At 47.1% G+C, this 22,768-nt stretch overlaps 1 protein-coding gene across 3 annotated transcripts in view; it reads left to right on the forward strand.

The window, feature by feature from the left end:
• Positions 1-22,768, forward strand: part of LOC148010701 (phosphatidylinositol 4-phosphate 5-kinase 9-like) — a 186,820-nt gene that overhangs the window by 78,863 nt on the left and 85,189 nt on the right. For all 3 annotated transcript variants that reach the window (XM_087671278.1, XM_087671279.1, XM_087671276.1), the window contains exons 4-5: positions 9,050-9,215; positions 10,287-10,397. In XM_087671278.1, coding sequence (XP_087527404.1) covers positions 9,050-9,215; positions 10,287-10,397 — 277 coding nt within the window. The remainder of the gene's footprint in view (positions 1-9,049; positions 9,216-10,286; positions 10,398-22,768) is intronic.

Raw genomic sequence — 22,768 nt, forward strand, 5'->3', positions numbered from 1 at the left:
AATAGTAAACACAAATAATGAGAACTTGGATTGAAGACTACAAGAAACAATACAAACTCAGAAATGCAGTAAAAGTTCAAACTGAGGAATCATAATTGCCATACGCATAAAAAAAGTTCAAACTGAGGAATCATAATTGCCATACGCATAAAAACTAAAGTCCACCAATAAATACTAAATAACGAGTACTTGAACGTGTCACCCTCGTCTTGGGATGTGTCCCCTTGCAATGGACCTTTGCATGGAAATGCACCCTCTTTGGGACGCATTGGAGATGGGTCCCACATTATCTCCCCTGCATCCCCATGTTCTGGGCCTGCGTCCTCTGAGTCCCCTGTGACTATGCCAGCAAGGGAAGGTAGGAAATAGTGTATGGCAAGGGAGCTTGGCTCCTAGAGATAGAGGTGTACTCAGGACATTACTTGAAGGGCAGGTTTGTTTTTAAGCTTGAAAAGCCCACTTTGTGACGTTGCCGCTACCAGGATGCCATTGGAATGTGGTGAAGCCCTCAGCGTCTATCATAAGTGTAGGTTTTGCTGTTGGGTCCTTCCATTGAAACAAGGGCAATCAACAGGTGTGTGGCTGTGTCACCCACAAATGTGTGGCTGTGTCACCCACAAATAATCTTGATGGTAGAGGGAATTGTGTGACAATCTCTTGCTGCCCCTAGAAGTTTGGGGTACTGTCCTTGTCATTGTGACTACAAATAGTATGGGTAGTGAAGTACTAGTATGGGTACTGAAGTGTCAAATAGGTGCCCAATGTCCTACAATTGGCAATACTCAGTTCTAGGCATTAGGAGAATCAAGTGACCAAGAAATGGGTTATGATGTGGTGCAAGGTAAACTGTTCCACACTGAGACTGCTATGCTAGAAGAAAACTTAGATAACTCCACCCTGCTGGCGCTACCTTGGAGATTTGACCCAACTCTTTGGGGTGGTGTTGAAGAATTTAAGTTAAACGATAAATATCCATTGCAAGCTAACACAACCTTAGTGATGTTCGAGGCACAAATAAGCAATGTGGACTTGAGCCAATCACAAACCTATGTGCAAGAGAATGTTGACAATGCTACCTAAAAATGTAGACTTGAAGTACTTGATGGCTCTAATTGATCGGAAATGATGCTTTGTAAGAACAATGCAAAAGGTTGATGAGTTGGTAGCAATGGTGGCTTGTGTTGGCAACGGGCCATTGATTTGTATTGCATGCATGTTGAGAGACAATCCACAATTGAAGACAATATGTGCCTGAAATGTAGAGGGCTGCCAAAAAGGAAAGGGAGTGCCAAGCAACCTTCTATGCATGTGCCTGTTGTGGTTGGCCACCTTGCCTGTCCCTTTTTGGCACTTTGTTTGATTTGGTTCATGATTAGCCTTGAGCTCAGGTGAAGCCAGCCTTTGACACTATAGTAGCTGGTGATTCTACCCTTGAGGTTCCCACAAGATGAGAGCATTGAGGAACGCCTTGCAACTTAGTAAACTGATTTACAGCAATTTACAGCAAGCAATAAATTCACAAAATAAATAATAAATTGGCAATTCAACACTTACCACCAATCTGGGCTTAACTGCCCTCAAGAAAGTGAGAAGAGCCGACACCTGATTGGGCCCAAAACATTGGTGCCCCTTGTGATATTGCTTTTCATATTTGTCAACTGATATTTGACTGGAATCTTTGAGAAGATGGCATGCCTCGCGTCAAAATCAAGAGATATGCCCTTGAGTTCCCAATTTCTTCTATTGACTAAGCCAAATTTCTTACAATATTCAGAATACTTGTTGGTGCTGCTCTAGGAGGAAAAGCTCTAAGCATCTTTGGTCCTCGTATTCTATGACATGCTGAAGAGGACCACAATCATAAAATCCAAATTTCCCCTTGATTTTGCCATCAGGGAAGCTCAAATTGAATCCTTTTCTGTTGCATGCAAATTAGTCCCATTATGGACCTTTAGAGTGTCACCCATCTTGTTGTTCACTGACCACATTTACATCACCAAACTTCCTCAATCACATTCTAATCTCCAATTTTCAAGGTAGCCGTCTATTTGGTTTAGCCTCAGGCTTGTGGAGCTCCCGGCCAACATGCCACTGCCCTCGCCCCCATGCCCCGTCAAACTGTGCCGCCTCCTCCCTATTGCGCTGCCCCCCCGCTCGTCGTCAACGTTGCGCCACCACATCACACTTCCCCCCCACCTCGCCATCGCATCACGCTGCCCTGTGACCCCCGCCATCACACTGTGCTTGCGAACCCCCCCCCCCCCCCCCCTCCCCCCCCTTGCTCCCTCCATTTGCAGCAACTCCCCCCCCTTAGGCAGTATAGCAGTGTATTTGGTAGGTTCTCAGTAGGGAAGCGCAATGGAAACCTCTGGTCAGACGCCGGTTCATTCTGCGAGTGCCCCTAGTCAAACACCTTGCGCATTGTCCTGTCTGAGGAACAGCTCTTGGCCGTCCATGCCACTGAGCTAGAGCTTAAAGAAACAACGATTTTCAGCCAGGTAGTAGGACACTCTCCAGCCAGGGCCCAGCTTCGGGACTGGCTCCACTCCATGCTGCGCATTGGCACAACGCAGATCGTGGAGGCAATCCTCATGGGCCGTGGGATCTTCATGGTTCGTCTCATCTCCGTGGATGCAGCTCGGGAGTTATTGGAGAGCTCGTCCGATGCCTCCACGAAGGGGGTCATTCACATGGTTCCCTGGTACAATAGCTTCACAGTGGAGTCATTTGAGCTCCACAACAGTTTTCTCCGACACCCAGTCACTTTACTTTTTCCCGGGCTGGCGGTAGAGTACTGCCAGTTAGTGGAGGACTTTGGTTGGCTCTTCGGCACAGTTCTCCTTGCCTCCTTTGCGGTTGCTGTGATAGCTGCAGGAGTCCCCAAGGTACGGGTGGTTGTGAAAGACACAAAGAGTATATCCAAGTTCCTGGAGATAGAGGCTAGAGGTCACTCTTTTAGACAGCAGGTCATTGTGATCGAGCAACTAGGGCAGTGCGTGCGCTGCCATGACTTTGGGCATCAGGCAGTTGACTGTATGCGCTTCGAAGCCAAGGCGGCTCCATCGACAAGCCCACAGGTGGATGCTGACGGCTTCACACGGGTCTAGAGACGACAGAGAGGGAGACGGCAGGGAGGGCCACAGCCAGCTCTGCAGACACAGCCTCATCAGCAGGAAGCAGGAGGGCGAGCGACGCCCCCTCGGCAGAGCACTCCGCAGCCCCCCCTTGCTCGGCCCACTCGACAGGGCCGCAACCCCCCACGTCCACCACCCGCGCCACATACTACCGCACTGGAGAGCCCACACCCCCCATACCCACCCTCCCCCACCTCCCACCTCCCCCACCCCCCCCCCCCCCCCCCCCCCCCCCCCCCCCCCCCCCCCCCCCCCCCCACCACCACCACCACACACACACACACACACACACAGAGGAGGTGATGAGCCACACGCGCCTACATCCTCCTCGCACCAGCAGTTCTTCCCCTCCCATACAGCCACCAGCTCCTCTGCCCTTGCCGCCCGTCACACTTTCTCGAGACAGGCACAATTGTTGCTATAGGAGTTCTTCCGTAGTGGCCCATGGTCCTACCTGAGAGTTGCGGAGCCTGGAGAGTTTCCACTACCTCTAGAGGTGGGAATCTTCGTGGTTCACAAGTCAAGGAGGGGCAAGGTCCATCTACTAGCACCACCGGATGGACCAAACTACGCCTTCTTCTTTCAGTCCTCCCACTTAGGGGTTTGGACGATGACACAGATAGAGGAGTTAAAGAGTCAGGTGGAGGACCACATCTCCCAGTGGATGGGAGATGAAAGACTAGCATTGTTCGCGCACCAGTGGCCTGGCTGCATGATGGACATTAACTGGTGGGCTGGTGCTTAGGTCTCGCACTTGAGCATCATTTTTCAAGCCCCTCCACAGTGGAAAGCTCTGCGGGATGTGATCGAGTGGCCCTTGGCAAAGGCAGCCCGTTTCTACCAGTGCACTAAGTCACAACTCTCAGCATGGCTGATTGACGCATTGATAGTACCGCCAGGTGCATCTGTCACTCCTATGGTCCGGCCGAGGGCCACCATGGGGGATTGGAGTTCTCCATCCAGACCTGCGGCAAAGCGCACTTGCATGCCTCATAGTTTCTCCTCCTCATCAGCAGCTTCCATACCGAATAGATGCCTATTCGGTCAATCACAGGTTTTCCCATGAGCTTACACATTGCATCATGGAATGTGAATAGTCTTCACTATATTGGGGCATGTGGTTCTAGGAAGTTGATTGTTCGGCAGGAGCTGCAGCCTACCCTTGCCGGACGGATCGACATCCTACTTCTACAGGAGCACAAGCTCACGCCCACCTAGGCCCAGCGGGTAGGAAAGGTATTCCTGGGCGGCTCCCGCACTTACTAGGAGCACGCCATAGGTGACCATGGTAAGAGTGGAGGCGTATGCACCTCTATCGGCCCGAGTCTCACTGCCTGTGTATGGGACCACGAGACGATAGTGCCAGGGAGGGTTTTATGGATCGGACTAGACATTGGGGACTTGTGCCTGGGAGTCCTCAATGTCTATGCCCCTACGGAGGTTAGGGCACACAGCAGGTTCTGGGTGGAGATCGCGGAGGGACTCCCAGAGGTGGACTCCTGGATCGTTGAGTCCTCAATGTCTATGCCCCTACGGAGGTTAGGGCACACAGCAGGTTCTGGGTGGAGATTGCGGAGGGACTCCCAGAGGTGGACTCCTGGATCGTTGGAGGAGACTTCAACAACCTGGAGGAGTTGGAGGACCAACAGGGCAGAGGCAGAAAATACCAGGGCATGGACGGGGAGGAGTAGGAGGCATGGGAGGTATTTCTACTGGCAGTATGTGCACGCGATGCCTGGAGAGACCTTGCCTTCCATAGGAGGGAGAGGTCACTGGACTTCTCCTTGGGATACAAGTGGCTAGATGGAGTCTTGTTGGAGCGGTTGGACAGATTTTATGTGGGAGAGTGGGAAGGCTCTTGTGGAGGCCAGATAGGGCAATTGGCGGGCACCATGTTGTCCGATCAATGCCCGGTTCTCTTGACACTAGACCCCCCAGCATCTGCCCTAGACACACGATCCTGTCGGATCCCTAACTCGATCTATAGGAGGGAGGAGGTAACGAGACAGATAGAGTAGCTTTGGACTAGGGAATGGGTTAGGAGGGATCGGATCGCAGAGGAGGTTGCAGAGGTCCTAGTTGAATCGAGCAGAATCTGCCAAGAGGTAGCCATATAGGCTAGGCAACAGAGCTGGGAAGAGGAGAGAGCACTCCGGTAGGACCTTGCAACCACAAAGAGATTACTATAGGAGGCACCTGGGGATCCCACCCTCCACGCACAAGAGATGCGAGCTCGAGCAACCATTGTGGGCCTAGAGGACAAGCGCTCAGAGTTCTCTTTTTGCACCTCAGCAGCTTTCTGGGCGCGCAAGGGGGATACGATGTGTAGGGAGTTCTTCAAGGTGCACCAGCCTCGCACCTCAGGAGAGCAGATATGCAGCCTTCGAGATCAGTACGGGAGGACTCGCTCTAGCCTAGACAAGGTGATGGAGATTGCCACTGACTACTACGGTCGCCTTTTCCAGTAAGAGACAACCTCAGCTAGAGGACAGTGATGTAGACAGTAGGTCTGGGATCACATCCGGTCCCTCCTCACAGAGGAGATGGGACGCTCCCTCCTAGCCCCCTTCACAGAGAAGGAACTAGAAGAGGCTTTCCATACACCCCTTCATAGAGAAGGAACTGCCCTAGACACACGATCCTGTCGGATCCCTGACTCGATCTATAGGAGGGAGGAGGTAACGAGACAGATAGAGTAGCTTTGGACTAGGGAATGGGTTAGGAGGGATCGGATCGTAGAGGAGGTTGCAGAGGTCCTAGCTGAATCGAGCAGAATCTGCCAAGAGGCAGCCATACAGGCCAGGCAACAGAGCTGGGAAGAGGAGAGAGCACTCCGGTAGGACCTTGCAACCACAAAGAGATTACTATAGGAGGCACCTGGGGATCCCACCCTCCACGCACAAGAGATGCGAGCTCGAGCAGCCATTGTGGGCCTAGAGGACAAGCGCTCAGAGTTCTCTTTTTGCACCTCAGCAGCTTTCTGGGCGCGCAAGGGGGATACGATGTGCAGGGAGTTCTTCGAGGTGCACCAGCCTCGCACCTCAGGAGAGGAGATATGCAGCCTCCGAGATCAGTACGGGAGGACTCGCTCTAGCCTAGACAAGGTGATGGAGATTGCCACTGACTACTACGGTCGCCTTTTCTAGTAGGAGACAACCTCAGCTAGAGGACAGTGATGTAGACAGTAGGTCTGGGATCACATCCGGTCCCTCCTCACAGAGGAGATGGGACGCTCCCTCCTAGCCCCCTTCACAGAGAAGGAACTAGAAGAGGCTTTCCATACACCCCTTCACAGAGAAGGAACTAGAAGAGGTTTTCCATACACAGGACGGGCATAAATGCCCGGGAGAGGATGGTCTCTCCAAGGCCTTCTTTACTACCTACTGGGAAGTGGTGAAGAACCCCCTCTTGATGGCCTTCCAGGGGATTTTCACTTCAGGATAGATGCCATGGAGCCTTTCGACAAGCCTCATCAGTCTTCTCCGCAAAGGGGGAGATCGATTGGAGCTTTCCGATCACCTTATTGGCAATGGCCTATAAGGCTTTGGCAAAGATGATTGGTAGGTGACGACGGCCCGTGCTGCCAGACATCATCCATGACACATAGATAGGCTTTGTCTAGGATAGGAGTATCCTGGACAATGTATTTACCTTCTTTGAGGCGACAAAGTGGGCTCAGCACAGTGGGCAGAGATTAGGCGTACTTCTTTTTGGATTTCGAGAAAGCTTATGATAGGGTGGACTAGGATTTCCTAGAGGGCACCATGGCAAGGTTGGGTTTTCCACAGGCTTGGATTCACGGGGTCTCTGCACTTTACAGATCGGCCACCAACAGGGTTCTCATAGGTGGTAGGCGTGGGGAGGAGTTTCGGCTAGAGAGATCGGTTCGGCAGGGCTGCCCCCTAGCCCCGTACCTCTTCCTACTTTTTGCAGAGGTGATGTCTCACTTCCTAAGGTCCCGTTTGAGCGGTTTACACGGCCTCCGACTTCCAGTGAGAGAGGAGATGGAGTTGCTAGACTCAGAGTATGTAGACGATACATCACTCTACATAGAGGACGATGAGTTGATGTTGGAGAGAGTGAGGCTGGCACTTGAGGTGTTCTATTCAGCAGCTGGAGCGAAAATCAACTGGCGAAAGTCGGTTGGTTTTCTCACAGACCCGGACTCTAGCACAGAGTGGAGCGTCCACCTTGGATTTAGATGGGTGAGTAGAGGGCAGACCGTCCAGTACCTAGGATTCCAAGTGGGACTCGACATCACTCCGGCCCAACAGTTTCTTCCAGTCCTCGATTCTATTCGGAGGAAGGTGACCTATTGGAGCACGGCTCGTCTCTCACTAGCCGGCCGAGCCCTGGTGGTTAACCAGGTCCTCCTAGAGACGGCGTGGTACATCGCCTCATGTTGCTGTTTCTCCTCGTCTTGTGTAGTGCAGCTTCGCTGCCTTGTGCGGAACTTCCTTTGGTCCGGGTCCGACGGCTCCAGGGATTCCCGGGCCAAGGTGGCATGGGCGACCATCATACGGCATCGGTCAGAGGGAGGGCTTGGGATCATAGACCCAGAGTTTCAGAGTATGGTCCTCTTGGGCAAATTGACCCAAGCTTGACATTTTGCAAATTTCATTTTCTCTGGGGGCCTGAACATGCAAACTCGATCTGAGTAGCCCTTTGGCCTGGCCCTCGATTTAACTAACATTAAAGGCTCCCGAAATTCCTAACCTCTTTGAACCTAGAAGTGTGTAAACTATCCACGAAACCTTAGTCTAGAGTATTAACTCATTTGAAATCTCTAACCCCCATGACACCAAAAGTCATTCCCAAGGGGATATTTAATGTTCTTGACCAAGATCTAGCCTAGGTACCTCATTGGCACTTGCCCACACAACTTCTACCAATGTCTTCAATTGCCAAAAGCTAGGATTATTTGTCGTTGTGACACACATTCAACTTAATCTTACATGTGCACAATTCAAAGAGCATTAAGTTAAAATTCTCGTCCTCAGAAAATCTGGAAAGCAAAAGAAAAGACAAGAAACACTATCCTATGCCACTTGATAGCCTAGATCATAGTGCTTCTATACACCATGAACTGAGGTGTTGACAGCTCAGTCCTTCCCTCATGGCCCCTGAGAGAATCAGTAAGGTTGGCTTAAATTTGTTCCAGAATGCTAACCAATGGTGAATGAGGATATCAGTTACTACACAGTAACATGCTCTCCCAATGTTCCAGAATTTAAGCTGGCAATAAGATCCCATTGCTGCCTTATTCTTGGATTTCCAGCCGACTCCCAGAATCTTCAATCTATGTAGCTCCAGCTTAGGTCATTTTAACTCAATGTCTTACATCTGAGCTTTGTTCTTTTAGACAGTCAGTAGATGAATGCTGACCATTTGTAATCCTCACAAAGAGCAGCCATCAGGGGTGGCCTAGTCATATGTCTTTGTGTTAGGTGTTTGGGAATAGCTCATAAGATTTGTCCAATTTGCCTTTATTAATGGAAGGACTTTAAAATGAAAGGCTTACTCTGTTTTGTTTACTTTCTAAGAAAATGTATTACTTTTGCTTATAGACATAATATTTATTTTTCTTGTTCATATGTCTTCGTAAGATTTTTACTATTTGTCTTCACTAATGAAAGGCATATCTATCCAGAAAAGGAGAGCGACCCTCAGTTCCTAAAGAAACTGTATGATATTGTTTTCTCCACCTATTGTGTAGTGTCACTTCCTTCTATCTAGGAGCCATGCAATGAAGCAGCTAGCCAGTATTACTAGTTCTCTCTGGGCTGTTTTTTCTGTGGTTTTAAAATGTTTTTTGACTAGTAAAAGGGGTTTTTATAGAGGGAAACTTTTTTTAATGATATTACTAACTTTTGAATAGAGAAAAATGAACTGAGATTTATGTCATGTAACTGCAGGAAAATACGAAAAATGTTCAAGATCCAAGTGGCAGATTATATTATTTCAATTTGTGGAAGTGATGCACTGAGGGAGCTTTCATCACCAGGAAAGAGTGGCAGTGTGTTTTATTTATCTAATGATGACCGTTACATGATTAAGACTTTACGGAGATCTGAAGTGAGGGTATGTCAATGATATCATGATCCTCCTTTGAAAAAAGAAACACACTGATTGGTGATAATATTGTCAGCAGATGCTCTATGTCCAACATCAGTACTAAATAGCATCATTACAAGCACATGTAGATTCGTGTGCAATGAATCATGCTGAATGCTGACACAATGGAGAAGTGATCCTTAGGGTTCCGTGCCTTTAGGACTGGTATTGAGGTCCGGTCAAGACTTAGAAATGACTGCGTTGTTCTAGCTGATCAGGCAGCAGCACCTATGGATGAGGATGTTCTGTGGAGGGAGTGAGATGCAGTCCTGCTGGAAAACTGAATGAGGGTGTTGGCTGGTTGGAGAGGGGAGAAACAGAAGAATGATCAGTGGAATGAATGGAGGTTAATAAGGATGCCCACACATGTCCTATTCATAGGGGATTTTGAAGCATTTGCCCTACCATGTGCAATGAATGCCAATATACAAACACAGCCTTTTTGGGGCTGTTGATGGAGACCAAGATTAGGAATTCTTGCACTACAATTATATGTTAATGCATCAAATGATTTGGTTGCTCAACTGCCCATAATGTCAAAATCTCACACAAACATGGGCGGTCGTTGTTGAGGCAGTGACAACAAGAATAACAAGCAGTGAGCTATTGCACAGTTACCTGGATTGCCAGTATATATGTTGTTAGGCTCCCTTGCCCTATCCCTGCAGCCCTTGACCATGACCAAGATACCATAGATGATCCAAGCCATTATTAATCACTATGTATCACTTAGTGAGGATATCCTTCATAGAAATGATGTTTGATAGGTTTTGGGTCTCATAGGTCACTTCCACCCCTTTTGAAAAATATTATCTATATATCTATTGCAGATAAACCATTGAACATCAGTTCATCACGATATTCATATTTAGCATCTCAACAAGTTCATAAACTTCCTCCTTGAAATAATAATTCTATCAGGACTTATTTCATCTAGAACCTGTTATCTCAGGTTGTAGTCCTTAGTCACATATGTCTTTTTAGATCTGCTCAAAATGCATTCAACTTAATCGATGCTGTTGTATTCACTTGGTTCAGGTTCTCTTAAAAATGCTCCCAAACTATTATAAGCATATTTGCAAGCATGATAATACGCTGATCACAAAGTTTTTTGGCCTCCATCAAGTTACGCCTCAGGGTGGACAAAAGGTACATTACATCGTATTTGAGGTATCAAAATTGTTAGTCCTATATCATCTAATGACTTCTCCAGATGTGGCTTCTATCAACTGCGTGTTGTGTGTTTTAGATTGCATGCCTCGTACAGGTAACTTTTCATGTCTGGTGTCAGTTAGCAGTAAGCTGCAAACTTCTTTCATTTAGTGAATCACAACTAGCAAGTAGTGGATCCAATATTACCTCGTCTAGGCAGGCTAGTTTACAGGTTTTTACTATATCTTTAATAAGGTACCATCACCTCTCTAGAAGGTGTGAATATCGGGTGTGTATCTATAGTATATATCAATTTTTTATTATATTCTGTTGTGGCTGTCCTCGTGCCTCCAGCTTAAGCTTGGATGCCGCCTGACTATTTGTGAATCTTCCATATGGTTGTAATTGACTCCAAAGGGGAGTGATTATGTTAGCGACTATCATAGGAACAGTCACTTTTAGACTAGAGAATGGCAGTGGTTCCTGTTTCTGTTCCCCTTCCTAGTTCCCATTTTGCATCCCCTGTAACTCTAGTGGCTATGGTTCAGTTTTCTCATTGATCAATTGGATGAAGTGGAGATACGGGTTCTTGTACCTGTATAGCTCTTTACCTTCCTCAAACAGGCCTGTAGGCAAGTCCAGCCCATATCTTGTCGACATTTATGAAAAGTGCATGCATATAGGAATGCTTTGCAAAAACTTGATACATACTTTGCCATAACAATATGTTTTACATTGTTCCATTTCGTCCAGTGACTGCTGAAATAACCTATGCCATTGCTAACCTCTATAACCAGCAGCAGGGGCACCACGTTGTTTTTAAGGCTTTTTTGCCCTTTCATGGGGGTTTCTAGTCTATCGACGGTTATACTTTGGCTGGTAGAAGCTTTTTTCTGAAAGGAAAAAAAGACTACATGATAGCAATATGTCTGAAACTAATCTTGTGTACGGTGGTTCATTGGGTTTGGTCTCAACACTTAAATGTTAGTAGTATGTATATCACATAAACTACAAAGGAGGAAAGACATTATTGCACATTATAAGAGAGATTCCTCTACAAGTGTTCTTATGCACATTTTTATGTATTAGTTAGGGATGAGCATTTGTGTCACGGGGACGTGAAATTTTGAGATGCTTTAATCTTGCTAGTAACATTTGATTAAGTTATTAATCAAATGTGCAAGGTTGTTTAGCACATGTGATGCACATGGCAGTTATTTCATGGGAACGGGCCAAGGACCCCAAGGATGCAGTACGTGTGAAAGGCAAAAGTTGTGTTAAGTTATGCCAACTGGGTTTTGGTGGTCAGTTGGTGCAAGGTTGGACCCTAGGACAATTGTTTGGCCATCAAGTGTCAGCGGTGACACTAGGGACTAGCATTAATTAATGCTAGTCTAAGGGTCAACAGAGGTTGGGAACCACTCCAAGTTGCAAATGGCCTAGCCAATTTCATTATAGATGGGCATGTTTAATTTTGGGCAGGGTCAAAAGGGCTGAAATTAATTTTCAGAATTAATTAATTCTGAAAAATTAATTTAATGGCTGAAAATGCATTAGGAAGGCTGTCATTTGGCAAAACTTTCCCATGTAACTAGAGAGAAGGCTGTTCGAGGGTGGTGGAAGCTGATTTGCAGCCATTTTGAGCTTGGTGGAGGGAGAGGAGGTGATCAGATTTGGCTCTGAGAGGCGATAACGACTGATCGCGCGCCGCGACAGGACAGGGGGCAGTAGGTTTTCTCTTCCGCCTCAAGAGAGGCGGTGGTAGGAGAGGACGGCTCGCCAGTTGAGCTGGTGTTTTACCTCCCTTTTGAAGCTGTTGGTGCCATCAGATTTGTCATCAGAGCTACGAATCAAAAGATACATTTCAGCTGATTTTCTCTCTCTCTACAACATTCTCTCTTCTCCTCCAGTCTATGCTCAAGCATTCTCAGTAATTCTCAGCCGTTGGTAGCAGAGTACAGCCAAATTTGGTGGACAGCAGAGAGTTTACTGCTGTAAACCCTAAATTACAGCAGTAATTAGGGTTTAGCAGCCACCTTGGGACCCGTGCCATCAGTCAAAGGCATTGTACACTGAAATCAGCACTGGAAATTCGTGGAATTGTGAGGATTTCAGATGCCAGCCCATCTATTGTGCATTTGGGGCAGCATTTGACGAGTTGGGGTTCCATTAGAGCAAGTCCTGGGTGAAAATCAAGGGGCAATTTGCCCGAATGCTTTGCTGATTATTGGAACAGCAAGGGGCTTTTGAATCAGCCAAGAAGATCGTGAAATCTCGGCTTGTAATTTATCCATCAGCAATTGAAAATAAGGAAATACCGAAAGGGGCGTTAGTTTTGGGGCCAACAGGGTGTCCACTGTCCAAGTTTATGAAGGTAAAGTAAGCATTTCAGTTTATGTTCATTTGCTAATTGCTGTAATTAAGTGCTTAATCAGGTTAAACCACCCTATCCGAGAAGGAAGGCTGGTTTCAATTTGTGCAAAGTTTGGGCTAAGTTGGATCTTTATGCTTTCTATTAGAGATAAGCATTTAGAAAAAACATTTTCTAGTGAGGGTAATGGACAAACACTAGAAAGGTGTTGCCATCATAACTAGGATTGGAAAGTCATTTACAATCATGATCGCTGGTGGTTATCACAGCAAGCGATAGTCGCTGAGTACATCCTGCACCAGTCAGACAAAGTCGACTGAGGATCATTCTCACAGATCAAAGTAAATAGCTAGTAGTATCACTTGGTTCAAGGACAACAAAATATAGTAATGCCATTGAGCAATAGGACACCCCTATAGCAGAGACCCTCTATGGGATCTAGACAAAGTCATCCAGACACTTGTGGGAGATGGGAGAGAGTATAGGATGATAAGGAGTGTGAAGATATGCTAGGGTTTGCACTTAGAAAACACAGAATGTACAAACACAACTAAAACACAATAACTTAGGTTGCTAGTAATGCAATAAAAACAAACCCTAAATGTAAAACTCAGAACTTAAACTCAAAACACAAAAATACAAACACAAATAGAGAGCGAAGAGAACTTTAAAGTGAATGAACGCAAGTTGTAGATGAATAGAAGAGTGTATAGAATGCTCAAGGGTAGAGCAAGGAATCATGTCAGAGGATGAGGTCCACTGGAAACATGCAGCCTAGAGCTGGATGGTGATGGGCTATAGTTGGTGATGGTTGGACATTAGATGGTAGGTGGTTGATGGTTGAAATCTGCATGGCTAAGTGAGAAACTTGCACAAAAGAATGGGTCGGTAGCAAACACACCATGTAGTGAAGAATATTGACCCCCGACTCACGTGTCTCAGGGACCAGGGCAGAGAGTATGAGCTAGAGAGAGTGTCGTACTTTGATGGATCTCGAAATGCAGCAAGCTAGTCTCCGAATGTATTTAACAAGAGAAAATGCAAAAGTAGGATGTTGGATCAATGTCAATAGACGAGCTGGAAACTGCAAATGCAGCAATAGGATGATGACATGGCATCTAGTGATGGTCCCAATTAGTAACCATAGCACCACGAGGTAGCAACGAGGCTTGGTGGCAGCAATATGATCAAAACACAAGCAATTGGGTGGTCGCTAGTTGTAGATAGCAATTGGTTTGGGCAAAAGACAAGGTTTCGGCTAGTGTGCAATAGTAAATACAAACTAATTGGTGTAGGCAGCAGTCGCCTTGATTACTAGCAGTGTGGAGATGGCTGGAAGTAGTTTGGATCTGCAAAGGATGGCTGAGAAGCAGGTGCTTGATGGTAGAAGACAATGATGGACAGCTTCGGTTGAGATATCCTCCATGGGGTGTGGACAACAAAGCCCTAGCACTTGCAAGCTACAAGAACGAGATTGTAGCTAAGTGGAGGGCAGTATGCCTATTTATGGAAAGTTTGGGTCCTCCCAATCAAGGTTTTTGTTTATATGACATGGATACTCTCTAGGGACACATTTCTTTTCAATAAACAGTTTAATTCACGAACTACTCATGTTTTGGGGTTGTTTTAATGAAGCCAATCCATTTTTGGCTCAACATCCCCTCTCAAGCCTAAAACTGGAACCAGAAAGGGATTTGAATACCCCAAGCCCAAATGTTATTTTCTTTTATCCCAAGGCGTCTCACCCTAAAGCAGCCAGGGTATTAGACAAAGGGTGCATGTAGGCTGCCCAGTGACCTACCAAGACCATAGAGGTCATGGTTATCTTACTAGGGGAGCCCAAGTGATCACCCTAGAGAGACCAAGGAAACAAAGGGTGCTCTTTGGCTACCTAGTGGCCTACTTGTACATGCAAAAGCGAACGGAACCATAGTCAACTTTACTTTTTTTTTAAAAAAGGCCTTTTGATTGTTTTGAAGAGATTTAACTTTAATTCAGGGTTTTCAATCAATTTTTGTCCATTAAGTAATTTGTGCCTTGTTGGGGAGAATGGAGGGATAGTCAAACCCAAGACCTTCGTAAAACAAACAAGCTATCCCAACCACCATTGGGTGCTGGTGATGAAGAAAATGTATGGAGGGTATGTGAGGGAAGCAAAAAAGAATGTGGAAGCAAGCTAGGCAAGTTGAGCAAGCAAAGCAAACAAGAGAGAAAGAAGGGGGGGGGGTGTTGAAGAGTGAGAGGGGGAGAGAGAAGGGGGCCAAGATAGAGGGAGTGTCACGGACTCCAAAAACCACCACAACATGCCTCGGCACCAGAACACAGCATAACATGGCATATCACGCCCCTTGGGCCTCAACATGGCACCATAACACGACATATCACCATAACACGACATGGTTCCCCAACATAACACGGCACAGTTTCTCAACTCAACACGGCGCCTCAGCGCGACACGGCACGGTAACGCAACACGGTTCCACAGTCCACCATGACATCTCCCCCCAACGGGCAAGGAGCTCTTCCTCAAGGCACTTGAAAGTTTCTGGTGCTTACGCAAGGGCTCATGCATGAAACCCTTCACTTCGGGCCAACACCCCACTCACCTCTCGCCCCATGAAAAAGACTACCCATCCCCCTCACTCTCACTGTTTGCATTCACCATCCCCACTCACCTATTCCTGGGGGAAGCCCCGAGCCACTTAACCATGCCCAAGTGACACGCACAACGGCCCCACGCCGTGACGCGCCCAAGGAGAGCCAAGCCTCGAGTAGGGTACCTCCCCTATACGCACCCCCCCTACAAAAAACTCGAAGCCCACTTCGAGTTGAGTAGGTACTAAGAGTTTGTTATTTACAAGAATAAACCCAACCCTCTTACCTAGCTTCAAAAAAGTGAAGGTAACTATACGAATGCCCCTACATAGTTATGCTCTCAAGTATACTTACAAGCCGCCTTGTGACGCCTCCACCTGGTTGGATCTTCCCAATGCTAAAGTGTGGTGTTGACGTCGCAAGCTCTTTCTTTTGTTGGGCTCTTTGTAGCCGGATCAGTCGATGACGCCTTGTTGGAGGATGTCGTGGTGATGCGCTGTAAGGCCACGTACCTCTTTGCTCTTCTTGCTCTATCCATCGCTCCAGCGTGAAGTAGTCCACCACCCCGCGCCTTAATTCTTCGTGGTGTGCATGGGATGTTGGACTTTGCGGCTCCTTCAGCAGTAGATCGTTTCTTTGCAAAAACCGCATGTCGCCTTGCGCGAAACGTCCGATCCCACTTAGCCGCGCCATCCTTGGTCTTTCTTTTCCTTTTTGAAGTGCCCTGTCTGGCATGGATCTTCGAGAGTTTACCTGCAAAGCGCTTAGATTTTACCTGTGGTGCTGAGTGTCGGCGCGCTCTCCTCGCAAGGTCCATTGTCCCCGCGTGTGTTACCCTTCTTCGTTTTGAGCCCTCTTTGGCCAGATCCGACTTAGCCACACACGCCTGCCGAAGCCTTCTGTGTTGGCCCTCTCCGGCCCGATTTATCTCAGTGATGCGCAAATAAATGCAGAGGCCATTGCTACAAGGTTGCCATACTGCACCGGCTTGCACTAAGGGGCCCTGCTTGGCCAGATTGAGCTTGGTCACCTGCGTGTGAGTTAGATGGACTTGATGAAAGCCATCAAACCGTCTAGCTTGCAGCGTGAGGGCCATCTCTCTCGCTGTGTCCACCTCGAAATTGCCCCGAATGGCCTGATTTTGCAAGTAAGTACATAATAGCTTGCACAAGTCGAAATGCGGGGTTGCCGCATACCGCCTTGCCCTCACCGCCAAGTCCATCTCTTTGGCTGTGAGCGTTGGCCTTCTCCCGCCGAGATAAAACTTATGGGCACATGTTGGAACCAAGCCTTCACACTTGGCGTCGGCAGATGAGTTAGGCTCCTTGTTGAGCCGAATCTGTCTTTGATCCTCAGGAGGGTGAAGCCTCCGTGCAACTTGCTCGGCTCGATCATGAAGCCATCCGACCACGATGATGTCACCAAGCAGGTTGCAACCCTTTGGCCCCGCGACCGGAATGGGCTTGAACGTGCAAGTAGACTTCAAGTTTGAAGTGGACTCCCTGAAAGACACTCTCATTCGAAGTACAAGGTCCCCAGCCTCGTGCACCTCCGCAACTTGAGTCCCATTCCAGAAGATCCACTCGCCGCTATCTGTCCACACGAGGGGTACCCCAGTGCCCCTATCTTCTTTGCTGCATGAGGGCTTGCTTCCCTCGTAATCAGCCACTTGAGCGCAATCTCTGACCGCATCAGTTTCGTAAGAGAATACCTGCAGCTCATTGCTGAAGCTTACATGTCTTCCCTTGCTAGCTGACTTGGTTTGTTGGGGCTCCGGGATCGACTCTGCTGTCTCACCCTTCGCCTTGTGTCTTGAAGTATCATCAGATTTGGCCCACTCCCCAGCGTGGGTTTCATCCTTTGTCCTCTTCTCTGCTCCACTCATCTGCTTTCCCTCCTGCTCCACCACTATGTGGTCACCTGTCTCCTCGTTCCTGCACACGGCCGTTTCTTTATCCGCGCGGCTCACGAGTATTGTGCCGGCCGTTACTTTATCCTCGCGGCTCACGAGTACCATGCCTTCTCCTCCACTCTCCTCTCCACACACGGTCGTTTCTTTATCCTCGCGGCTCACGAGTATTCTGCCTTCTTCCTCATCCTTTTCTCTACACACGGCCGTTTCTTTATCCTCACGGCTCACGAGTACCCTGCCTTCTCCTTCAACCCTTCCTCCACACACGGCCGTTTCTTTATCCTCGCGGCTCACGAGCTTATCCTGTTTGGCCATTCGTTTAGACTCGCGGCTCACGAGTTCTTCCACAAGTTCATCGTATTCGGCCGTTTGTTTAGACTCGCGGCTCACGAGTTCTTCCACAGGCTCCTCATTTTCGGCCATTCGTTTATACTCACGGCTCACGAGTTCTTCCAGAGTTGGCCATTCGGCCTCTTCACTCAATAACATGGCCTCTAGCCCCGTTCCGCTCCTTTCCACTTTCCCTCCCATCTCTTCAATAACATAATCGGGCTCAACCCGTTCTTTAGTTCCAGACCGTTCCACCTGTCCCGGATTATTTATACTCCCCCCAGGTGCAGGAGTTTCGATGCCTGTCCCGATTTCTTTATCCTCCCTCCAGGTACAGGAGTCTTCCTTTTCATCCCCGCCAACATCTTCCATCTCCTCATCACCCAATCCATCCAACTTACCTTCCAAAGGATCATCTGTTTGGGGCTCGGCATCTTTTGCCTTGTCCCCCATTGAGCACTCCTCCAAAACCACCCCTTCCAGTAATAGATCTGACCCGCAGGTCATCTTCTCTTCCGCGCACTCCTCCACCAACACTCCATCAAACACAAAACTAGACTCATTTGCCCATACTGGTTGTGCTGGATCAACTATGTGGTCATTCTCTTCATAATACGGCCCGTAGGCCTCCTCATTTCCACCTTGCCACTCGTCCGCATCTGCTTCATATCCTGGTTCGAAAGGTTGATCATAATAGTCTTGAAAGTAGCCGTCTTTCTCTTCCCAGGTTGACTTTTCATGCGCATACTTGGCTTCATACTCTGGATCAAACGATTGTTCTCCATAGCCTTCCAACTGTTGTCCTCTATCTTCCCACGTGTAATCTTCGTATCTGGCATACTGATCTTCAAAAGGCTCCTCATACATGTAATCTCCTTCAGGTTCGTCACAATGATTATGGTATGGCGCATTTGCCACCCACTCTTCTCTTTCACCCCAGTGACTCCCTTCATATCCCTCTTCCATCATCGCATCCTCAAACTGGCCTAAATCTTCATGTAACATGGCCCTTTCTCTTTCCCTTTGATTTGCTTCTTCTATCATCTGTTCGCGGATTTTCAATTCGGCCTCCCAGTCTATTCTCTCCTCTAACCATGGCTCCTCTTTATATGTATCCGGTTTTCCGGTCTCTGAATCTTCGTCTTCCGAGTCGCTCATGGCCTCTAGCAGCTTGGCACCTTTCTCATATTGACCTTCGCGCTCTGCCAGCCTCTTCTTCAATAGATACATCACCTGTTGTAAAGCATTGCATTCTTCTGTACTCAATGTTCCCCTAGATAATAGCTTTTTAGCATTAGCCAACTGACTTCTAGCCTCAGCATCCATATCGCTTCCGTCGTCATCCCTCACCTCACTCTTGCTACTAGAATTCTTCTTTTGAGCACCTGACTTTTCTTGAGTTACTTGAGGTTTTACTTTTCATCTGGCATATTACCACTAAGATTTGTCTTTTGAATACATGGCTTCGCTTGAACTACTTGGGGTTTCGCAGCTTTTCCTTTTTCATTTGGCATCTTGTCTCCAGCTACCCCCTCCCCGTACTCTTCAATGATTTCCATTCTTAACTCCCGCTCTATGAGTAACAAATCAATTCTTGTATTGCTCCTATGTTCTTCAACCCATTCATTGATCTTTCCATTCAACGCTCGAAGTAGTGTTTTGATGTCGCTTTGTTTGTCTCTCACCCTGGCCAATCTGTTTTCCAAATCACGCTCTTCTTCTTTAGAAAAAATGTATCCTTTCTGCACCCAATTCACCTTTGTAGCCCATAAAATTCTCCGTTCATCTTCGCAATCAAACCACTGCGCCAAAACCTTGTTTTTTGAAGCATACAAATTTTCAATCCTCAGCTTCTCATCTTCGTTACGCGCTTTTTCTTCTTCTTTTTGGTCATTTTTCACTTTTTTCCCACTTTTCTTGCTTTTTCCCATTTTTTGAAATTTTTATGAATTTTTGAAATTTTTTGAATTTTTTTATGATTTTTTCGAAATTTTTCTGAATTTTTGCATTTTTTGTCCCTCCCCCGCCACAGGACGCCTCCGATGCGTCACGGGGGTCCTGCTCTGATACCAAGTGTCACGGACTCCAAAAACCACCACAACATGCCTCGGCACCATAACACAGCATAACGTGGCATATCACGCCCCTTGGGCCTCAACATGGCACCATAACACGACATATCACCATAACACGACATGGTTCCCCAACATAACACGGCACGGTTTCTCAACTCAACACGGCGCCTCAGCGCGACACGGCACGGTAACGCGACACGGTTCCACAGTCCACCATGACATCTCCCCCCAACGGGCAAGGAGCTTTTCCTCAAGGCACTTGAAAGTTTCTGGTGCTTACGCAAGGGCTCATGCATGAAACCCTTCACTTCGGGCCAACACCCCACTCACCTCTCGCCCCATGAAAAAGACTACCCATCCCCCTCACTCTCATTGTTTGCACTCACCATCCCCACTCACCTATTCCTGGGGGAAGCCCCGAGCCACTTAACCATGCCCAAGCGACACGCACAACGGCCCCACGCCGCGACGCGCCCAAGGAGAGCCAAGCCTCGAGTAGGGTACCTCCCCTATAGGGAGTGAGAGGGGGAGAGAGACCATAGGCCAAGTAATGGACAGAGTTAAAGAGGGCATGTAGGGTGCACAAATGGAGTGGGGAGTGTAGGGGGTGGAGAAAGAGGAGAGGCCAGGTTAGAAAGACACTGAGATAAGGCAAGCTCCAAAATGCACCAAGCAACTTGTATTATTGAAATAGAGAGATACAAATCTTGACAAAGCAAGTCTTTAGCAAAACATTAGCAAACCTAATGCTACAAACTCATTCTACGACAATATTATATACAAAAGGAACTAGGTAAGCCACTGCATCCATCATCCCTGTAAAGCTTGTAAGGTAGAAAGCTTGAGTATTATAGTGAGAGTAATCCTTCTGCGAAGGTGAGAGGCAAATGAGTATTGTACTCGGAGTAACTATTGCCAAGGCCAGAGTAAAACTTTTGCTAGAGCTACAAAGGTGGTTGTTTGTGAAAAGATATTCCTTGGATGAAGTTGGAACCTCCGGGGTAAAGATAAAGATACTTTTGGTAAAGTAGAAAGGCTCGTTCACATGGCACTACTACAGCTCAACCATGGCATCGCTGGAGCTGTGCTCTGGTTGTTGCTAGAGCTGCACTGCAGCTTTGCTAGAGCTGCATCCTACAATCTATTGGACTATTTTGACCAAGGTGGTCACTGATAGAATGTCTCTCTTGTGAAACTTGTTAAACATTTAGAGGATGCCAAACATGTCAGTAAATTGGATCCAAAACCAGGAAGATAGCTTTCCTATAACTTCTATTGTGGTATGAACCCATTGCTCCAACCAAAAACATCCGCATTAAGATAGATCGTGCCCATCGATAAGGTGAACCAGTTACCAGCCATGATTTTGTAATGCCTCTTTTTGAGATTGAGATAGGCATTTCTTGGCAAGGGAGGTGTTCAAAAGATGCTGGATTTTCATCCCCCCTTCTGGCTTGTGCAAATCTGGCTAGCCTCAGTGGCTGTGATAGTGCTGATGATATATGCAGACAGAAAAAAATGAGCTAACTCTAGGATTGTGGATCAATCATCACAATGCAGATGATATTTGAATGGACAGGAAAATGGGGCAGCTCTAAGGTTGTGGACCATTCAGTCATTCTTTCAGTTCCCTCTTCTCCAACTGCTGCCCCCTTACTCTTGAATGCACCTAGAAATTGATGGAAACAACAGATTGCAACACTGCACAATTGTCACAAAGACCTTGCATCGATTGGGAGCCCTGATACTCAAGTTTTGGAGTAGCTATAATGTGTTATGGGAAAACCTCTAGCCGGGTGTGGCAAACCAATCACCAAAACCTTCAGAGATCCCGGAAGGTGGGGCCAGACAGGGCTGTCCATGATGGAGTAATCAGTTCAGGGTTATAGCTGGGACTCAACATACCACTTGCAGCCACATGTGACATACAGTTGGAGGGAGTAGAGGATCAGGATGGATGGCGGTTCTATACAGGGATGGCCTTAGAGGTATGATCCAGGTGGTACATAGAGATGTGGATGCATGATACATGTGCATTAGGGTAAGAACTCATAGGTTTTTTTTTTTTCAATAAAAAATATAAACACAAAAAATAAAATAGAAAATTAACAAATATAAAATAAAACAAAATATAAATAAACAAAATAACTTTTTTTTTTTTTTTTGGTTTCGCGACATGGCCTATGCGGTACACCTTTAAAAAAAAAAAGTGCATATTCCAAATATTCCAGCCAAGGGGAATCACTATATATACATTTATGAGATTCATGGTGCTAGGATACGTTTTGCTATAAGGCATTTTAATGCATGGCAGTCAGCTCGATGATCCCATGTATAGAGGACTTACAGCAAATGAAGTGTGTTTGCACCACACAACCCATGATAAGGAAGATCTGACCAAGTATGGGAGTTGTTTTCTTGCCTTCGGCAATGCACCTGGTTTAGTGATTTTTGATGGGTTGGCCTGTTGGCTGGGTCCTGATGCATTGACTTGTTGGAACAACAGGGCAGGGGCCAGTACAGTGGACTACCTCATGGGCTTTCTTGCAAAATATTCAAGAGTTCACCATCTCAGATAGACCTGTTGGGCTAGTAGCAATTATACAAGAGAATGCATGTATCTGTCTCCTGATACTCAACATATCACTTCACCAGAGATACATGCAGCATTTGTGTCTGGCAGGCTGACCACTCTTCATCTAGATGCATCACTCCAGGAACTCACAAGTGATTTAGCAGACATTCTACACGATGCAGCAGCCTATGCATTTCCACATATGACCATTAGGCAGAAGACCTCCCCACCCCATTCGACTCCCCAAAAATACTTGGTATGACAATGATTGCTGCAGCATGTGAAACATGTTACAGAAGAGATTGCACTTGGGCACACCATACACAAAGAGCAAAAACATTCTTTTGATGTCTCCTGCAGAGGAAAAGTGTCATTACCTTGCTAGATTTAAGACAAAATTATACCAGCTGTTTTTTGGATAGGACGACAAAAAGGCACGGAAGATGCTACAAGAAAGAGGGCCATCCAACCCTATTACAACTTGAGTGTTGGCATGCATATACAAAAGAC

The sequence above is a fragment of the Lygodium microphyllum genome, chromosome 29, assembly GCF_053477565.2.
Source record: "Lygodium microphyllum isolate KBCC chromosome 29, Lygodium_microphyllum_v1.1.10, whole genome shotgun sequence".
NCBI classification, from domain to species: Eukaryota; Viridiplantae; Streptophyta; class Polypodiopsida; order Schizaeales; family Lygodiaceae; genus Lygodium; species Lygodium microphyllum.